This window comes from Genypterus blacodes, unplaced genomic scaffold (assembly GCF_046128005.1).
Source record: "Genypterus blacodes isolate CSIRO-AG114 ecotype Tasmania unplaced genomic scaffold, CSIRO-AGI_Gbla_v1 ptg000003l_1, whole genome shotgun sequence".
NCBI classification, from domain to species: Eukaryota; Metazoa; Chordata; class Actinopteri; order Ophidiiformes; family Ophidiidae; genus Genypterus; species Genypterus blacodes.
Window position 1 is genome coordinate 5,458,953 of NW_027466817.1, and position 17,874 is coordinate 5,476,826.

General features: G+C 42.6%; 2 protein-coding genes across 2 annotated transcripts; one reads left to right on the forward strand and one right to left on the reverse strand.

Annotated features, from left to right (window-relative positions):
* The first annotated feature begins 2,194 nt into the window (after window positions 1-2,194).
* Window positions 2,195-12,292, forward strand: bace2 (beta-secretase 2). Its single transcript, XM_076145319.1, has 9 exons — window positions 2,195-2,739; window positions 5,682-5,770; window positions 6,542-6,758; window positions 7,756-7,887; window positions 8,405-8,539; window positions 8,703-8,804; window positions 9,046-9,195; window positions 9,359-9,527; window positions 10,518-12,292. Exons 1-9 carry the CDS (start codon window positions 2,449-2,451, stop codon window positions 10,757-10,759), a joined length of 1,527 nt encoding a protein of 508 aa, XP_076001434.1. The 5' UTR covers window positions 2,195-2,448; the 3' UTR covers window positions 10,760-12,292.
* Window positions 12,293-12,779: 487 nt separating this feature from the next.
* Window positions 12,780-17,808, reverse strand: LOC142994587 (transmembrane protease serine 2-like). The gene is made up of 12 exons (XM_076145332.1): window positions 17,668-17,808; window positions 17,290-17,431; window positions 16,807-16,899; window positions 16,557-16,670; window positions 15,818-15,947; window positions 15,610-15,720; window positions 15,448-15,491; window positions 14,864-15,026; window positions 14,582-14,754; window positions 14,369-14,470; window positions 13,353-13,495; window positions 12,780-12,941 (listed from the first exon to the last, which is right to left on the reverse strand). Exons 1-12 carry the CDS (start codon window positions 17,677-17,679, stop codon window positions 12,780-12,782), a joined length of 1,389 nt encoding a protein of 462 aa, XP_076001447.1. The 5' UTR covers window positions 17,680-17,808.
* Between the last annotated feature and the right edge of the window lie 66 nt (window positions 17,809-17,874).

Genomic DNA, 17,874 nt, shown 5'->3' on the forward strand with positions numbered 1-17,874 from the left:
ATCAAAATGAGATTTGCCTCTGAAACATGTGGGACCCTAATCATAATGACCTCATTTGCTGCTCATCCAGCTCTGTTATGCCTGCGCTGTAATTACGCCGCACCTAATATCACAGGGAAATGCTAACAGATTCAACAAATCTTAGATAAGCATTACAGACATGCAGTGATTGTGTTGTCTGTGGGGCTGCTTATCACAGCTCTGCGTGATGCCAGACCCCAGAGCCCAGGCTATAATAATGCCCCCCATCCAAGACTTCATTGCTACAGCACTGACTGTTTGTTTGAATTAAAAAATCTCATTTTTTTACAAGTAAAAGACAGATTTCCCCAGGATGTGCACGCTGGAGATGCAGCAGAAAAGGTCCAAAGAGGATTGTGACTCATTGCAATTTTCTATTTTCTGTTGACTCACTTCAGTCTCAGCAGCTAAATGGCAGCACAGATAATTGCAGATCATTTTTAAGGATGGAAACCGAGAAAAAAACAAGATGGAAACCTCTTTTCCTTTATAATGTCTATACACTGTATTGCAGCGATGACAGATATTGGATTGGGTGGTAGAAACACTGAGAACTCATTTGTCACCTTCAAATTAAGCTCACACTGCTGGTGCTGAATTATATCAGCTCTCATTATGTCATTAGGTCTAATCCACAAATATCATAGTGACTGACACCAATTCAGCTTAATCATTTGGAGGTTGCATCTGTGATTATGTGGACATGTGGGAGTCTCTCTCTCTCTCTCTCTCTCTCTCTCTCTCTCTATCTCTCTCTCTCTCTCTCTCTCCCCCCCCCCCCCCCCCTCTGTCTTTTACAGTAATGGTGTAGAGCGCCACATGGTGGCCAGCAGTGGAATTACAGAAGAAGCTGCATGACCACAGTAAGATTTAATGAAGTAAATGCAGTGCAGAGAAAAGATTCACTTCAGGCCTTATGATCAGCTACTGGATTCAAAGTGTTTCATAGGCAATACTGCTTAAATAATGCATTCCTGTTTCCACCTGCTTTTTTTCATCCTCAGTCACACGGAAGACAAACCAGAATTGTGCTTAAAGGGTTCATTCACAAGACCCAGTGCATGACACACCATGTGCTTCAAAGATGCATTTTTGTGGTCACGGTCTTTTTTTTCAACATTATTGGGGTTATTGTAACTATAATGATTAACTTCAATGGGAGAAGGAGACAGGGAGGGAGAGGAGGGGTGAACATGTGACACTAACTCTGAATGTTGTCATGGAACTCATGAGGGATTCGTAGAAAGACAGTGGTTGTCTCTGTGTGAACTGAGCAGCATGGATAAGGCCTGTGACATTGATCTCCCCTCTACCCCAGAGACCTTCCTGCTTGAAAGCACAAGAAACACATGAAGAAGAAAATCTTCACAAAGTTTGGATATATCTTGCACGAAATGCACGAAGTCTTCGCACAATTTATTCAATAGCTTTTATTCCCCTCCACATTGTTGTCTCCAGTACAACTGAATCGTTAAATTGATCAGAAGTTAGAGCTCAGGGTATGGAGGATCACTATTCAGTATCTGTTAATAAAAACTAAAAGCACAACTAAAATACCTTTGAGTGATCCTACAGGAAGTAGTAGCATTCCTCTCACTACTATAAATTGGTAATGCAAATTAAAAAAATACAATTGAAATACAATAGATGAATTGAAAAGCACCAAATGTTTCTGGCAAGTTTTGGGGTGTTTGGAGTATTAGTAGACATATTTTCAGTTCATCCCTAGCTCTTTAATCATTCTTAATTTCATATGTCACTATTTTTATTCATGTATCAATGTTCTATCTAAGCCTTTAACTTTTGTTAGTATTTCGTGGTTTTAAAATATTGATTCCGCGTGTGTTCTATTTTTAAGTTAATAACAGGAAGTTGTACTCAGTGACTATCACCCGTGTTCCGACAAGCAGGCGGGCAGTCTGGAAGTCTGTAGCCAATACGGAAGAACACGCACCGACATCAGGGAAGCAAAGACATCTCATGAATATTCTTAGTTTGTGCATTTTGGGGGTTATGTTATGTTTAGGGGTGCGATAAAGATTATGGAGACCGAACTTTAAACTATACGACCACATTTGCACAAACCCGAGAAAGAAGTACACATCACCTGACGCCGATTGACCAATCACATTCTCTTTTTGTCGCATCACGGGTGGGGAGAAAATAACACAATAGGCCACTTGGTGGGGCGGTAGATTGCTGCAGAAGTTGCGTTATGGGTTGCTGACTGCAGACAAGCGGCGCTTTCTGCGTGTGTCACGGACGTCTAACATGTCAGAATGTTGTTTTGTTTTTGACGAAAGGACCACAAGAGTTTCAACCAAGTTTGTGAACAGTACAGGCGCGTCCATGATGGCAGAGCTGAAAACTTAAGGAGCAAACTTTTTCCTCGCAGCTCTGACTTTAAAAATACGAGCTAACGCCACCATGGCAAACACGGATCCAGTCCCGGTAAAGTTACTGCCACTTGTTTTTAGTTTATGTTTCGGAGTGGCCAACTGTTTTTTCATTTTTCCACTGAAAATATACCAAGGGAAGTACAACGTCTCCTCGGATGTGGGTTTGACTCCTCTGCGGTCGGTGCAGGCATCTGATGGGCTCTCTTTGGCTTCTGACCCCAGCGGGATTGTCAACTTTTTGGACATGATTAATAACTTACAGGGGGACTCTGGAAGAGGATACTACATAGAAATGTCCGTTGGCACTCCTGGTCAAAAGGTGCAGTATCATATACAATGTCTCTGTGCGTTAGTTAGTTTTACAATCACTGTTATATTCCTGTGAAAGTAATAAGTGTCAGTAAGGGTCTCTGATTCAGACAGTTGCATGTGTGTGTGTATCATCTAAGCCTCCTGTGTGAGGATGGGGTGGTTCATCTGCATGGGATCTATGGGAAACACACAAAGTGAGCAGGTTGTGTTTGTTACACCTTAGCCCCAGGCACCAGATAAATACAAGAAATGTGAAAATGACGATATTTAAATGGGGGAAGAAAATATCTGTTTGCTTTACATGACCTCAGGAATGGTTGATGTCAAATACTATTCTGGTTATGCCAAGATTTTGGATTGTTAGTTTGGGATAGAATGTCTGTAGAGTGTGTAGCAGCGAGTCAAGTCTCTAAGCCTGAGGGTCTGAAGGTGCTCACATGCACTCACATGATGCTGCCTGGGAGCTCCACTGTTTCTTAGGAGGCAGCTGACAAGGATTACGAGGTTCTGAAAGTGATGTCTCAGAGTTGTACAAAACAAGGTCTAGTTCACATCACGTTTGATCCTTAACTACTTACGGATGCACAGAATGAGGCCTGTGTCGTTTAATTTCACCATTTTACGCTGATCGTTATGTAAAATGCTTAACCAGATTGTATTAATGATTAAAATGGACTAAGTGGTCCCGGAGGAGTTGGAAAGGGGATTTTTTTCCTCCACTATTAAAAATACATGAAGCTGTAGGGCATTGTAAGTTTAAAGCGAGACTGTGCCATTGTGTTTGTAAGATGTTGCATGTTTAAAAGGAAGCTTAAGCCGCTGGTGAATTAACTCATTACTGGTGTGAACTCCTGTTTTTCGGCCTTTGAAGTTGAAAAAGATCAGAGTTTTTAAAGCCTGTCTGTCGTGTCACCGCTCACCTTCCTGTCCAGTCTCCATATGAATTTACATTATAGAGGGTGATATTAGAGTCACGTGAATGTGATAAACAGAGAGATGTGATTCAGCATTACACCTACTGTAGCAGGCTGGAGGTCATTATCACATTTACACACCCATTAACACTTGGAATATTTACTGTAAAAACTGTTTATTTTCAGTACACATGACAACAGAGTTCACTTCACTTTTGTTCAGATTGCTAAGACGCTGTCAAAGCACCCTGTAAATCAATACTATTGAGTTATACGCTCAATATTGTTATAACTAAATGATGATGTGATTACAGGGCCTCAGTGTTAAATGAGGCACTATTCAAATGAGCCACTAATTGCCGCATCTGTTAGCATGTGGCACAGCTAGGATGCGGTGTCGGCTGGAGAGGCACACATCTGCTAATTGGTACAAACAGGTAGCAGATGCACAGTGCCGCCATGGAGCCACTGCCAATTAGACAGTGAAAGCTCAACTGCAGGCTGCCTCAGCAGCAGGGGGAGAGATTTGCCTGAGGCTCAGCAGCCAAGCCATGGGAGGATAGTGTGACTAGAAAAGATAGAGGGTGTGTGGATAAGGAAATCCCCCTGCCCCCCCACCGTCACCATTAGGCTCCAGTATTTTCCAGCCTGGCCTGTTTGGCCGGTTTAGGACTCATGTGAGTGGACTGATGCCATCTCCGAGGCAGCAGCGGGGTTTTAGATGGCACAGTCACAGCGGCGGGACGAGATCCAGTCCAGTGAGGGGGGGCGGGGGAGTGATAAGCCTGATTTCCACAGACAGGTCTGCTGGGGCTTCCCAGGTCTGACTGTAGCACACGGCTGATACTGGACAGATTGTTCTACAATGACTTCATGCCCACCTTAGTGTGCCAAACAGGACGTTGGCTAGAAAGAAGCCTTTTTAACATCTTTGATTTCTCAGCAGCTACAACAAGACAATGATATAAAGAGTATAAAGTCCTAATTAAACCTGCTTTAGCTGTGTCACATGGAAGGACTAAGACAAACACAACATGAACAACAACAATCAACATTTGGTAGGAAAAAACTAGTTTGGTTTGTTTGTCTTTCACGTAACGTACTTCCTGTCCATCAGGTCTTTCAGAGGATTGTCGGTTTGGCGCAGTTTTTACTGTTTGTACTCGTTGCTGAATCAACTCCATTTAATAGAACGTCATTCAGCCATTTGCAACGAGGTCCCTCCAAAGTAAGGGAGCCACTGTGTGTGTAAACGTTGAGGTATGGGTGCGCTTGTGGACCATCAGGTTCACGACCGACATAACGGTGAGGAATGTCTGCCACAGGGTGTTAACGTGGCCACTGGTCAGTCGTCTAGGTTACACAAGTCTGTTGGCTAATTAGTTCCTGCTCGTTGATTTGATGTCTGGAGACAACATTATCTCAACTACCGCTATCACGCTAGCTCTCTTGGGGCTCGCTGCGCACATGACACACACACACACCAGGAAGGGTTACACAGGGAAACATTCATGAGTCATGTCAAATAGCCACTGGTTATCATTTGTGACTTATGGAACACAGAGGTTGGGAGTCATTGCAGTAGACTGAGCTCACTCTGTAATGAGCCATGTGACATTAGAATGTAAAAAATAAGGCACAACTGGGCTACAAACAACTATACTGATGCTGTAATACTCAGCTGATGCACATTATAGGCCCAAAATAGGGAACATACAGTATGTGTCACAATTGAATGGCTCTGAACTGAGGAATTAAGTGCATCAAAACTTTAGACTTTTTAAAGCGTACTTGCAAAACACACCTAAGTGTTGAAACTGTGAAAGGATGTTCGGCACCAGCGATAACACGATAATGTGGTTTTGTCTGTGCTATCTATCTTTTTGCATCTTACATGTTCTTCCTCATTCTTCCTCTTCTCTATGGTTTCTCACTATGTCACTCCTCTGTCGGTGACATTTGGAGTGAGGTTGGCTTGAGACAGATTTTAATTTTATACGCCCGTTAATGTATACTTTGCCCTTTTGTTTTTCAGCTGAACATCCTGGTGGACACAGGCAGCAGTACCTTTGCCGTGGCGGCGGCTCCACACCCTTTTATTACACACTACTTCAACACTGATCTGTGAGCAGCTCGTGCACTTTATGTAATCCGATAGACAAACCCTTGTAAATGCTGTGCTAATATTGAGTTTCACACCCATGACTCATTTCGCCTGCGTGTGTGTTAGGGTTTAGACGTCTCTTTGTTTAAGTTTTCTCCTCCCCATTACCCACTGACCATCGTGACGGAATTGATTGATGAGTGTATTAGAGATGGGAGAGTGTGTATGGGGGATGCGCCAAACACTTCTGATCTCTGTAAGGGGGGCGCAAAATAAAAAGTTTGGGAACCAGTGGCTTAGACTGTATTGTAGTAAGAATTGATTTACCTGCGTGTAATGTCATTTAAAGTCCCCTTGTTTGACATTTATACTATCCCAATAACTCACTACTCGTTCTAAGTAACACTCATTTAGCTGCACTATGCTGTAAGCCTTTGATAAGTGATTATACTTCACAGTCAGTCATTTACATGCATTTTAAACTTCATTAAATCCTTTTTTAATGACAGGTAAACCATCATCATTAGTTTGAAATCAGCAGAAATTGCCGCTGCTGTAACAAACTCTAGAGAGTGTGATTGAAAATCAAACTAATCAAGCATGTTAACACTGGATTGCGTTACACCCTTCCAGATTAAACAAGTCATGTATATTCAGCCGATGACACAATCCTTCCATGTATGGGGCTTACACGCAGACGTACTAACAACCCTATAGTGTGCATGACATGTAAACTGACTGAGCGTGAAACATAAAGCAGGTCTCTAGTGAGTTTCTATCTTTCCGTTTAGCTCCAGTACTTACATGACATTCGGCCAGAAGGTGAGCGTCAGGTACACGCAGGGCAATTGGGAAGGTGAGCTGGGCACCGACCGCGTCTCCATGCCCATGGGCCCCAACGGGACCTTCAACATTAACATCGCGTCCATCATGTCCTCCGAGGGCTTCTTCCTTCCCGGGGTCAACTGGCAGGGCATCCTGGGACTGGCCTATCCCTCACTGGCCCGGGTAAGACGCACGCTGAAGTCTCTCTCACCAACTTCCTCTGTAACCAAAAGTAACAGTTAAGTAAGAAGCAAAAGGAGAGAAATTGGATACAACCAGCAAATGCAATTACTCAGTTCAGTGTATGATTTCAGCACATTCCCTCTTTTATAAGGTTTATTGATCATCACAGAGCATCGGTGTCAGGGGATAAAAAAGTAGCATCGTAAATTTTCTCCATTTGTTAAATCTCAAAAATAATCTTTCTTTTTCAATGATGAATCCTTTTTCAAACTGATCTGTTTTGCTTTGTCTAGTCGTCGGTACAAATCCAAGTCATCTTCCTCTGAAAACATGACTTTTGGCGACGACAGTGTGACTTCAGCTTAAAGCGGCTCAATGCCTTCACTCTGTCCCTACTGACTACAGGCACCTTTCAATTCAAAATGGCTCTAATGCAAGAGCAGATACACTCACACTGATCACTTTGTGCTGCCTGTGTTCACGTTCAAACTCCCTTCAGGGCTGTTTGTCACAGGAAAACAGGAGCATTTAGTCAAGGAGGACTATAACTCCTTTCTACCAACACAAACACACACAGACAATACACAGCGACTACAATTAGTTACTAGTGATTCATCAATTGTTACGTTTTCTGAATTCATTGTGCTGGATTACTGTGAGAGAGCTTCAGTGACTCTTCCGCCAGCCTGTCAGCAGTTACTTTGCATATTTTAACTGTAACTTTGTCCAGCTGCACAGGCAGGCAGAGCGATTTTAAAGTTGAACATGATGCCAGTTTTGGCCACAAAAGTCTGTCGTAACCAATTTTTACTCCTTTTTTTTCTCTTATATCAGTGTAAAGAATGTCATGGGTTGCAGTGGGTTTGCTAATAAATCATTTAGAAGATTAAATATTGCCTTGTTTGATTAGTTCCTGGATATTTAATAAGGGAAAATGAAACGTAGCAGAATGAGACGTGGTGTGTATTAGCAAATCTATGTCCTGTCCTCCAATCAGCCTGATTCGTCCGTGGAGCCCTTCTTCAACACCGCCGTGCGAGAGATGGGAATCCCTGACATCTTCTCCCTGCAGATGTGTGGCGCTGGACTGGCGGCCAGCAACACAGCGGACCCCGTGGGCGGCAGCCTCGTGAGTAATCTGGAGGCGGCTCAAACCCAAAAATGTCCTTCAGTTTGGTCGGAAGTAATAGGAGGAGGAGGTCTTTGAATCCAGTTTTCTTCTCTCTGGCTTTGGTTTGGAATATTCCCAGATATTTAGTCTGATCCCTGTGTGTCCCTACTTCACAAATTTCAATCGCACAAACTAAACACACCGCCGCCACGCTCCTCGGATGAGACGGGGCTGCTCCAAAGCCAAGTGGAGTTAGTGCCGAGCTAATTAAGCTAAGATGGCACCCCGCTGAGAGCAAGTCTGTTGCTGTTACATGAAGGGTCTTCATGGCTCGCTCGCTGCGTCTCCGTCATGTGACCCATTGATAGAGACAGATGGAGTCTATGACAGGGTGCTTGCTCATGTGTGTGCGTGCGTGTGTGTGTTTATTTAACCATGCTCTGCCAAAATATACATGGATTAACCCTTGATTTGATTTTCACAGTGCTGTTGTGTTTACAGTTAAACCCAATCTCCTCCCCCCCTTTCTTTGTAGATCATGGGAGGGGTGGAGCCCACTCTGTATCGGGGGTCCCTGTGGTACACCCCCATAAAAGAGGAGTGGTATTACCAATTGGAGGTTTTGAAGCTGGAAGTTGGTGACCAGAATCTCAACCTGGATTGCAAAGAGGTAAATGGCTAAACCGTCTAAATACCAACACGGAACCGACACTGTAACAGAGACGGCGCTGGAGCATCAAGCATATCATCCAGTTTGTCTGCTTTAGTGGGAATTTCCTCACGTTGTAGGAGAGAATCGGCGCAATGCTTAATCCCCGTTCCGTCTCTTTCAGTATAACATGGATAAAGCCATAGTTGACAGCGGGACGACACTGCTGCGTCTTCCTGCCAACGTCTTCAACGCCGTGGTTGAAGCCATCACTCGCTCCTCACTGGTACGCTGCACATGATGATGAAACGTATAGTCAGAGGAGAGAAACGCAGGGGAGAATAGCAAGAAACAGAGGGATTTGTGTTCTTTGTTCTTGTCTGTTGTAGTTTTTCACCTATGCACTGCACTTGAAACAGAACCAGAGGTTGATTTGAATATGGAAGCGGCATTTTGAATGAATGTACATACTAAACCCACACTTTGTCTGTGTGTTTGCGTCTTGGCCCGCCGTCTCCTTGATCCAGATCCAGGATTTCTCCTCAGGGTTTTGGGCCGGGACCAAGCTCGCGTGCTGGATGAAGGGAGAGAGTCCATGGAGGTTTTTTCCCAAGCTCTCCATCTACCTAAGGGCCACAAACACCAGCCAGTCCTTCCGCATCACCATCCTCCCCCAGGTACGTGGACAAACATCCACACGCAAATGAGCAGTCTGTGCACGCAACTATGTTCCCCATTAGCCTAAAGGCCCTGATTCAACTGCCACACCTTAAGAGACACTGTTTGTCTTCCTTTCTCACTCACACACTCGTCACTTTGTCGACTCCTGTCTTCCTCCAGCTATACATCCAGCCAATCATGGACGTGGACGACACACTGGATTGCTTCCGTTTCGGGGTGTCATCGTCGGCTAATGGTCTGGTGATGGGTGCTACTGTCATGGAAGGATTCTATGTGGTATTTGACCGCGCCCAGCACAGACTGGGCTTTGCACCCAGCAACTGCGCAGGTGAGGGTACATTCAAGTACACACTCTGGATACATCACAACCTTTTTTTATCTAACAATGATTAATTGATATCTTGTGAACTTTGCCCTTATAGATGAAGTACTTCAGGAAAAAGGGCTTCCTACTTACATGTTAAAGCACAAAGATCATCTTTGTTCCATATTAAGTAATCAGTCTTGGACCCTGAAGGTGACACATAGAGGCTTGTGACAGGCACTGTACCTCCCATTGTTCCAGTGATACAGCTCAGGAGCTACCAGTTTGAGTTTACACCTGATAATAAACCGGCCCTGTTTTCCTGTAACGAGTCAGCAAACGTGGACGATTACACTCCGATATGAAGAAGGTCTCTGATTCTGGCAGGGGCTTTGTTACAGGAATGCAACACCAGACCGAGAGCCGAGGGACAAGCAGACACATATTTGCCATGTGGTCTCCATGCGTCTAATACTGTGTTTAACCCCCGTCCTGCCACAGCGCTAACATTTACAGATGGCTAACAACTCTCCTTAGTGATCTGTGATTGTTCCATTAAACATCATGTTAATCCATCTGTGGAAGATGTGATCCCCATTAGCTCCACCTAATAAAGGGACAAAATGGAGAGAAGCAGAGGCGATATATGTATGAATATCCGGGCCTCCGGGGATTCATCAGTAATAGCCGCAATTCACTATCAGACAGATGTTCACTGTTCTGTGTGACTGTGTTAATCTCATCGTATCGTGAAAAGATGAACTTCCTCTCTGAAATAACTGCAAATTGATTTAACCTGATGAAACCTGCTTTTCTCTATTATTTTCTGTCACTTTCTCAACCCGTATGAGCACCTGCATAGCTTATTCCACCTTTAGTCCTAATGAAGCAAAGTGTTTGTAATCATCTGTAAGTTGTAAATGTATTGGTCACAAATGGGTTTTTAAAAATATATATCCAATCAGCCAATGGGAGCTGACACCTGCGACTCTTTCTTCTCGTGTTTTGCTGCAGTGAACGGCGGCGTGGCGGTCTCAGAGATAGCTGGACCCTTCTCGGCCGCAGACGTGGCAGCGGACTGCTCCAGCGGGACTGTAAAGGAGCCCGTCCTCTGGGTTGTCTCCTACGCCCTCATGGCCGTCTGCGCCCTGGTCCTCCTCATCCTGCTGCTCTTACTCGTCCTGCCCTGCAGGCGGCAAGACTACTCCGGGGAGATCACCGACGAGTCCTCGCTGGTGCGCCACCGTATCAAGTGACTAACGGGGAGTGGGCGAGAGGGCAAGGGACTACGTGCAGAGACCAGCAACAGCAGCGGAGAGAAACCTTCACCGATCACAGATGCTCAGCTCAGGACTCTGGACTCATCAGACCCATGGGTGCGGGTGTGGACAGACCGGCCTCTCAGTTCTGCCTCTCCACCCTCAAATCATTTCTATACTATTTAAAAAAAAAAAAACTACTACTTCTGCAGCATACATGTCCAGTCTCAATTTGACGTTTGTTGGCGTCTTTCTCATTCTCTCTGACAGCTGGCCAGTTGTAGAGAATGTAACAATTGGGAAGAGACCAGCTGAACAAGTAGAGGTGCGATTTCTCCACTGACTGTAACCTCAAAGGCCTTGATGCAACGCAGCTAGAACACTACAAGGTGTTGTTTTGGTGACCTTTTATTTTGCCCTCTTTATCAATATCTATTGAAATCAAATATAGGTGGAGTGATCAGTCTAATCAAGTTTGAGAACAGTCACTGTGGGGCTTTCAAAAGGGTTTTCCGGACAATGTAGAACATTACTCCCTAAAGTATTGCTGGTACACACAGTTGAAAGAAAACAAGCAATATTGTACAACAGCATGAGTGTGTGTGTGTTTGTGTGGTTCTTTCTGAAAAACAATCACAGTGCTGTATGATAAAGATGTCCTGATGTCAGATCTCCATTAAAGGAAAAAACACGAGAGAATACAACAGATTCCATGTTACTGTCAGACCGATGATGTGTTTGCTGAAGTGCTTAAGTCATGTGATGAGTATTGAATTAAGGAATGTTTCCAGTGCCTCATTCCAGTCTGCCATGAAGTTAGAGGCAATGCCGGCGTGTGTTTAAGGTTAGAGAAAAGGCCTCTGAAATCACTGGTAGAGGTTGCACAATTTTACAGTACCTGTAGTGTCTTAAAGTCTCATCTCTCATATACACACAGTATATACGTATATATACATATATGGACGAATCTGTGGTTAGAGACTTATTCTGCTGAATTGCACTTTGCTTTTAAAAAGTCGGTCAAAAGTGTAATATAAAGCTGAAGAGCAATGTTTCTCAATCTGTGGGAGTAAATTATAGGTATGCAATTTGTTGTGTTGTAATTTGACTAACACTAGACTGTGATTGTACTATAATTCCAAAATATTTGCTGTTAAGACAGAGTTATGAGATTTGTGGGGGCGAATATTTATAATGCACATTTACACAAAATAAACACCAAATTAGAATGTAAAGGATTTTTGAAATTGATGGAAACAGACATGGGAAATCAGAGTGTATGGTTGCTTACCTGCAAAGTTGACTAGCTTCTCCTCAAGACTATTTGGAGTAAAAGGTTAATTCCCTTTACTGTCACTGTCAAAATCACTGATATATGCAAGAAAAAAATGGTTTTGTCTGCTAAAACCTACATTTGTAAAAACAGATGAGTCTTCTTCAAAGTACTGGAGTGTTCAGTTATTTTAAAGGTGTATGATTTCTGTGCCAAATTGTACTTGTGTTGTAAATAAAACCGAAGTGATCAAATCAGTTATAAATTGGGATTTTGCTTAATAATTGTTCTGCAAGTTTGCGTTGGGACAAGTTTGATATGGCTTGTGAGTGACATCTTGTGTTGGCACATGGTACCACGTCAGTAAAACCAGGTCTCCACTTATTTATAAATACTTTCAGATAATACACAGAAGTGAGTCCTTAAGTAAAGGAACAACAATACATAAATCCAAATATTTGAAATAAAGTGTTACTTCAAGCATTTTATCTCAAGTAAAAGAAAATGAATAAAGAGCACAGCAGGTTAGTTAGCAAATAAATGATGATGGCGGTTAAGCAATAATGTAAACAAATGATGTCAGTGATACAGTTGTTGTTAGAATTCCAATTACAAAAAAATTGTAAAATAAATCATCAGAAATGTTCCATTTGTGGTCCGAGCATCAGTCGTCTTGGTGTATCTGTAAATAGAACATAGAACCATAGTTTGTACACTATAAGTCAGATGGATCTTGGTTAAGAGTTATCTTACCCTCATCTGATGATAGATCCAGCTCAGGAAATGGGTGACGTCACCATAGACACCTGGCTTGTTGTGTTCAGTGCAGTCGTCTCCCCAAACAGTGTCCCCTATGAGCCACCAGACGCCGTCCTTCTGGGACACCAGAGGCCCGCCGCTGTCAGCCTGACAATAAAGCACTTAATAAGACTCTTTGGGCAAAATGTAAAACAGCAAACATTTTCCAAAACCATTGAATATATCAGTACAGTCCATAAGTTATAACATGAGACTATTGGACTCTGCTGCCTCACAGTTTACAGTAGAGGCTTGGTTTACATTATATAACAGCTTCTTTAAGAGCGGAAATAGTTTTGATGATGAAATGTTACATAAAATATGTTCCAACAGAGACAAAAGAGTGTGTCGTTACACTGACATGGCTTTGGATTCATATCCTTGATGTGATCCTAAGACTGCAGCGATCATACATTAACCTAAAAATAATCAAATTTGTGGTGGTTTCAGTGTTTGCATCCCATTTCAGAGGCATTGAGGGAAAGCTGTGACCATGTGCATGTCAGCGGTGGATCTTACATGGCACGTATGTACTCCTGCCTTTATTTCTCTGGCACACAGCATGTCCTGCGATATCCTGCCATTGTAGACGAGGGAGCTGTTGCAGTTTGCACTATCGACGAGGGACACCTGAGCCTCTGTCAGGTAAGGAGAGCCAGAGTCTAGAGAGAGAGAGAGAGAGGGGGGAACCGTCACACCCTTGTGTCTCTAGTCTGATATCTCTTTCAAGTGACGCCACCATTACTTTTCTCAATCTATTCGGGGTTCTACACTAGCGGCCCCATGAGGCTGTGGAGCTCATTACAAGTTATGTCTTTTCATATCTTGTGCAAAACTGTTCCACCTGTTTTCATTTGGGTCCAACAGTCTTTGTCTAATTCCTACAAACTGAGAGTAAGGTCCCTTCTTCAGCCTTCAGTCTGTTGTATTTGAAACACAGAAGTTGGTTATCAGCCTTAAGGAACTCTAACAGAAGGAATCACCTCAGATTTTCTGTGAATTGAATTCAAATTGTATGTATTGAATGTAGATAATCAATAAAATAATTTAATTGTGCTTACGTGTTTATTTTTACTGTTGATCAAAGTGATTGACTGAGGCAGAAGCAGTACCAGGTCTGGTATTCACAGTCTGATTATAGACCTTCTCACTGTACATTTTAAATCTTTAAACGCAACTGTAACTAATAACATTAACAATGGCTGCATTCCATTTAGCTGTGCTTCTGCCAGAATTCTACTATTGTGCTTGCTGGCTCGCTGACACACCTAAATGGAACAGAGCCATCATCAATGCTATAAGTTACAGCTGTGCTGGGTTGTAAACTTAGGATAGACACACATTCAATTCTTCAAGGTACAAATTACAATATTGAAGCATAACAACTTATGAAACACATTTTACAGATGATTTTAATCTTCTGATCCAACAAAGAAAAATGTTTTGAAAAGTTTGACTATGTTGTAATAGGCTTTTCCAAAATAAATGATTACATTTCTGCTCAATGTTGCTGCATGTAACCATAATCGTCTTACCTCCATTTATAGAGCTACTGAATCGTGTTATCCAGCATTTCTGGGGAATTGTCATGTTGAGACCAACATTTGGGAGGCACACAGGGGCGATATTTCTGGAGGCTACACAAACCATAGCACTGGTGTAAGGAGGTTTTATGGATTTCATACTTTTGTTATGGTAAAGGTTTAGACTTTTCTCAGCAGTCCTGTATGATTTTCATCACTACAAACCTGTGAAGTCCAAAGGTGTGGAGAGCTTCAACAGAGCAATGTCGTTCCTCTGAGTGAGAGTGTTGTAGCCTTCATGGGCCACTATTTGGCTCAGTGAGTGAGCGGGGTTGAACAGAGGGCCCAGTGGGTCCACTATTCCAGCGTACACAGCCCACTGCTTAGGGTCCGAGTGCCTGAAGGGATGAGAGGGTCAATCAAGAGGAGAATCAGCGCTCAACACACTAAAACCACAGCTTTGTGACGCCAAATGAAACAGAGAGGGAGATATACATATATACTTACCCAACCACACAGTGTGCTGCAGTGACGATCCAGTAGGGGGTAATGATGGCCCCTCCACAGCGGTGTGAGCCCTTGACCTGGAGGCTGACGTGCCAGGGCCAAGACCCTAGGGTGGCCAGTTGGCTCCCAGGGGCCCTGCTGGAGTTCAGCCCACTCCCACAGACTGAGGAAAATAGCAGAATCAGAGAGGATGCAAGACTAATACAGGCAGGTATAGAGGTGCTCACAGTTCTGTCCACACAAGGTGTAAAGGCATACTATTGGCTTACACGCTACAAGTTAAAAAAGGTATAAACAATGAGAGTCTTAAAACATAGCTCTCTATGACCATTTTTGTCTATATGGGAAATATTTTGTCCAGGGTGACAAATTTGATGTGTTTAATGTTATGTTATGTTATGTTATGTTATGTTATGTTATGTTATGTTATGTTATGTTATGTTATGTTATGTTATGTTATGTTTTGTTTTGTTGCTGGGAAGATATTGTGGTGCACCAAAGATGGTACATTACAGTCTGAGTGTATTAATACAACAATCAGCAAAGATGATTCAGAAATAATACATTTCTAAAGGTTGACATACCGATGCAGTGCAGTGTCACCACATTGTTGTTAGGACAGGTATTGCTGCAGATTGAAACAAATATTTAGCATGAGAGATGGTTTATGTTGGTTTATGATAGTTAAGATTAAAAAGATGAATTCTCGCCATTTGTGTTTGCTGCTTAATAAGCAGCTGACTGACCTGTCAACAAGCTGTTTCATTATGGGTGCTCCAGGTTTGGCATCAGACTTCACTATTAGGAATCCACCACCGGACTCTACCGTCTGTTGGCCTGATTTAACATATGTGCTCCTGTCAATCACAGCAGCAAAATGAGAGATATAACTTTTACTTACACTCAAACAGAGCATATCTTCTGTGTTTGGATATACACACCGGGGCCTCTTACTTGCTGTATCCAAAGAGGTGGCAGCTTGCCGTCCCCTGCTGGTCTGTCCATCCTTTAGAGCAAACAGCCTTCCAGGATTTAGAGTGTGAGGAGTAGATCTGGAGGAGGAAACTGGAGCCATGCAGGCGCACTGAACACAAACAGCAAACACAGAGCAGATGTGGTGAGAGGAGCCACAATTTAATTTCAGACTGACAATAACTGACAACTGTACAGTGCTGCGTCTGACAATACAACCGATGCAATTTTGAGTGTAACATATTCTAATTTTTGTCGCACATAATACTCAAAATAGCAATGTTTACATCCAGCTGTAATGTGTGACCAGCAAACAGGTGGATGACCCATTAAAAAGAATGACATCATGTGAAGAAGGACTTCAATCAATACAGAGGAGGCTATTTAAGGGAAAGATCATGAACAAAGCAAATCCAAATAAGGGAACTATCATAAATAAGAAAAAAAACTATACAAATGATTTATATAATAAGTAGAAATATAATGGCAGATATAGAACAACTGGCATCAGTTTGTTTTTCTCAATGTCTCAGCCCTGTGACAGATACTCTGGATAGGTTCCAGTTCCCTTGGACTCAATTCTGAAAAGGTGGGAGAATAAGAAGGTCTGTTTATATCAGTGTGTCCCATGTAGCTGTAAACTGTGTATAAATATTAATGCTTAAATGAAAGGTGGATGAAGAGTCTGTATGGGGAGCTTACAAGCACCGAGAAGTCTTACCACAGTTAGATTCATCCTGGCCTGCAGGACAGTCCTTCACCCCGTCACACCACTGGGACTCCCACACACAACTCCCGTCGCCACACAGCAGCCCACGAGCGCAGGGAGACGATACTGGGACACAGATGCAGGTTCATTCAGTTTCAATGATAATAACAATAACAATAACAATAACAATAATAATAATAATAATAATACTACTCTGAAGACTGATGAGGGGACTGATTAAACCTTGAGGTGTCTTTCTTACAGTAATAACCCAGCAGGACTCCAGCCACCAGCAGGAGGAGCAGCAGGCTGATCACAGCAGCCACAGTGAACTTCACACACCTCTGCTTCACAGCTGCAGGACAACACACATTAGAAACACATTGCAACTCAGCTTGTCCACTAATTAACTCATCTTTAAAGCTCATTTAATTTTTAGGGATCTAAATATTTCAGGAGGTAATATTGAAATGGCATCATTAAGATTTTGCAAATTAAATTGTATTTATTTATTTTTTGTTTTACATATATAGCAGCTTTCAGTATATTCATATACACCTTTTCGTGGATAGTTTGGGTAGTTTGCAGCTGGATTTTCTTTTCGCATTGACAGAAAAAAATACTGTATATATTTACTGTATGTAAATTTTTTAATTATACAATCAAACTCAAAATCTATACAAAGGTTTTGCATAACACTTAATTAATTCAACTTTATTTTAAACTAATGAAAAGACTGACTTACTCTTGTGGTTGGGGATGGAGTGGCTGATCTCCGGTGGGGGCAGGGGGTCCGGCTTTGGAACCAGATGATGAACATATTGGGGCTGAGTCTCAGATGGACTCAGTGGATGAGGTTTCCACTTACCATCTTGAGAGTCCAAATACTGTTGGTAGAAAAACATAAATCATTAGAACATAAGAAACTGGTGACTTAAGAATAATACTGAATCGCTTGCATCATGTTTTGCTTGATAACATCAGACTCTTCAAATATAGAAGTGGAACTGAAAATATTTACTGGAATTGTGACGCAAATATCAAATCAGGATCTGTCACTTCCTTGATTATTGATAACAATATGACAGATACTGTTACATTATGATACAAATTGGATACTTACCGGATTGTTCATGTTTGCTTGTTTGATCACAATCCTCTGAAAATAAATCAGAAATGTCGATCTTGCAGGTAGAATATTTAGCAGCTCCAGCAGATGTGTAGGTATGAAGCAACCAGAGGAGTAAATCCCAGCTTTCTGCTCTCTCAGCACCACCACCACCAGTGAACAAAGCAGTTTGTGTGTGTGATTGGCCATCCAGGTGACCAC

Bases quoted from the DNA above. Each gene is read 5' to 3' on its own strand.
- bace2 (XM_076145319.1), top strand. From the start codon at position 2,449: ATGGCAAACACGGATCCAGTCCCGGTAAAGTTACTGCCACTTGTTTTT. The intron at 2,740-5,681 runs GTGCAGTATCAT...TTTGTTTTTCAG, and splicing joins TTGGCACTCCTGGTCAAAAG to CTGAACATCCTGGTGGACAC. The intron at 8,805-9,045 runs GTACGCTGCACA...TCCTTGATCCAG, and splicing joins CCATCACTCGCTCCTCACTG to ATCCAGGATTTCTCCTCAGG.
- LOC142994587 (XM_076145332.1), bottom strand. The intron at 14,755-14,863 runs GTAAGTATATAT...TCATCCCTTCAG, and splicing joins GCAGCACACTGTGTGGTTGG to GCACTCGGACCCTAAGCAGT. The intron at 14,471-14,581 runs GTTTGTAGTGAT...TGGTTTGTGTAG, and splicing joins CACACCTTTGGACTTCACAG to CCTCCAGAAATATCGCCCCT.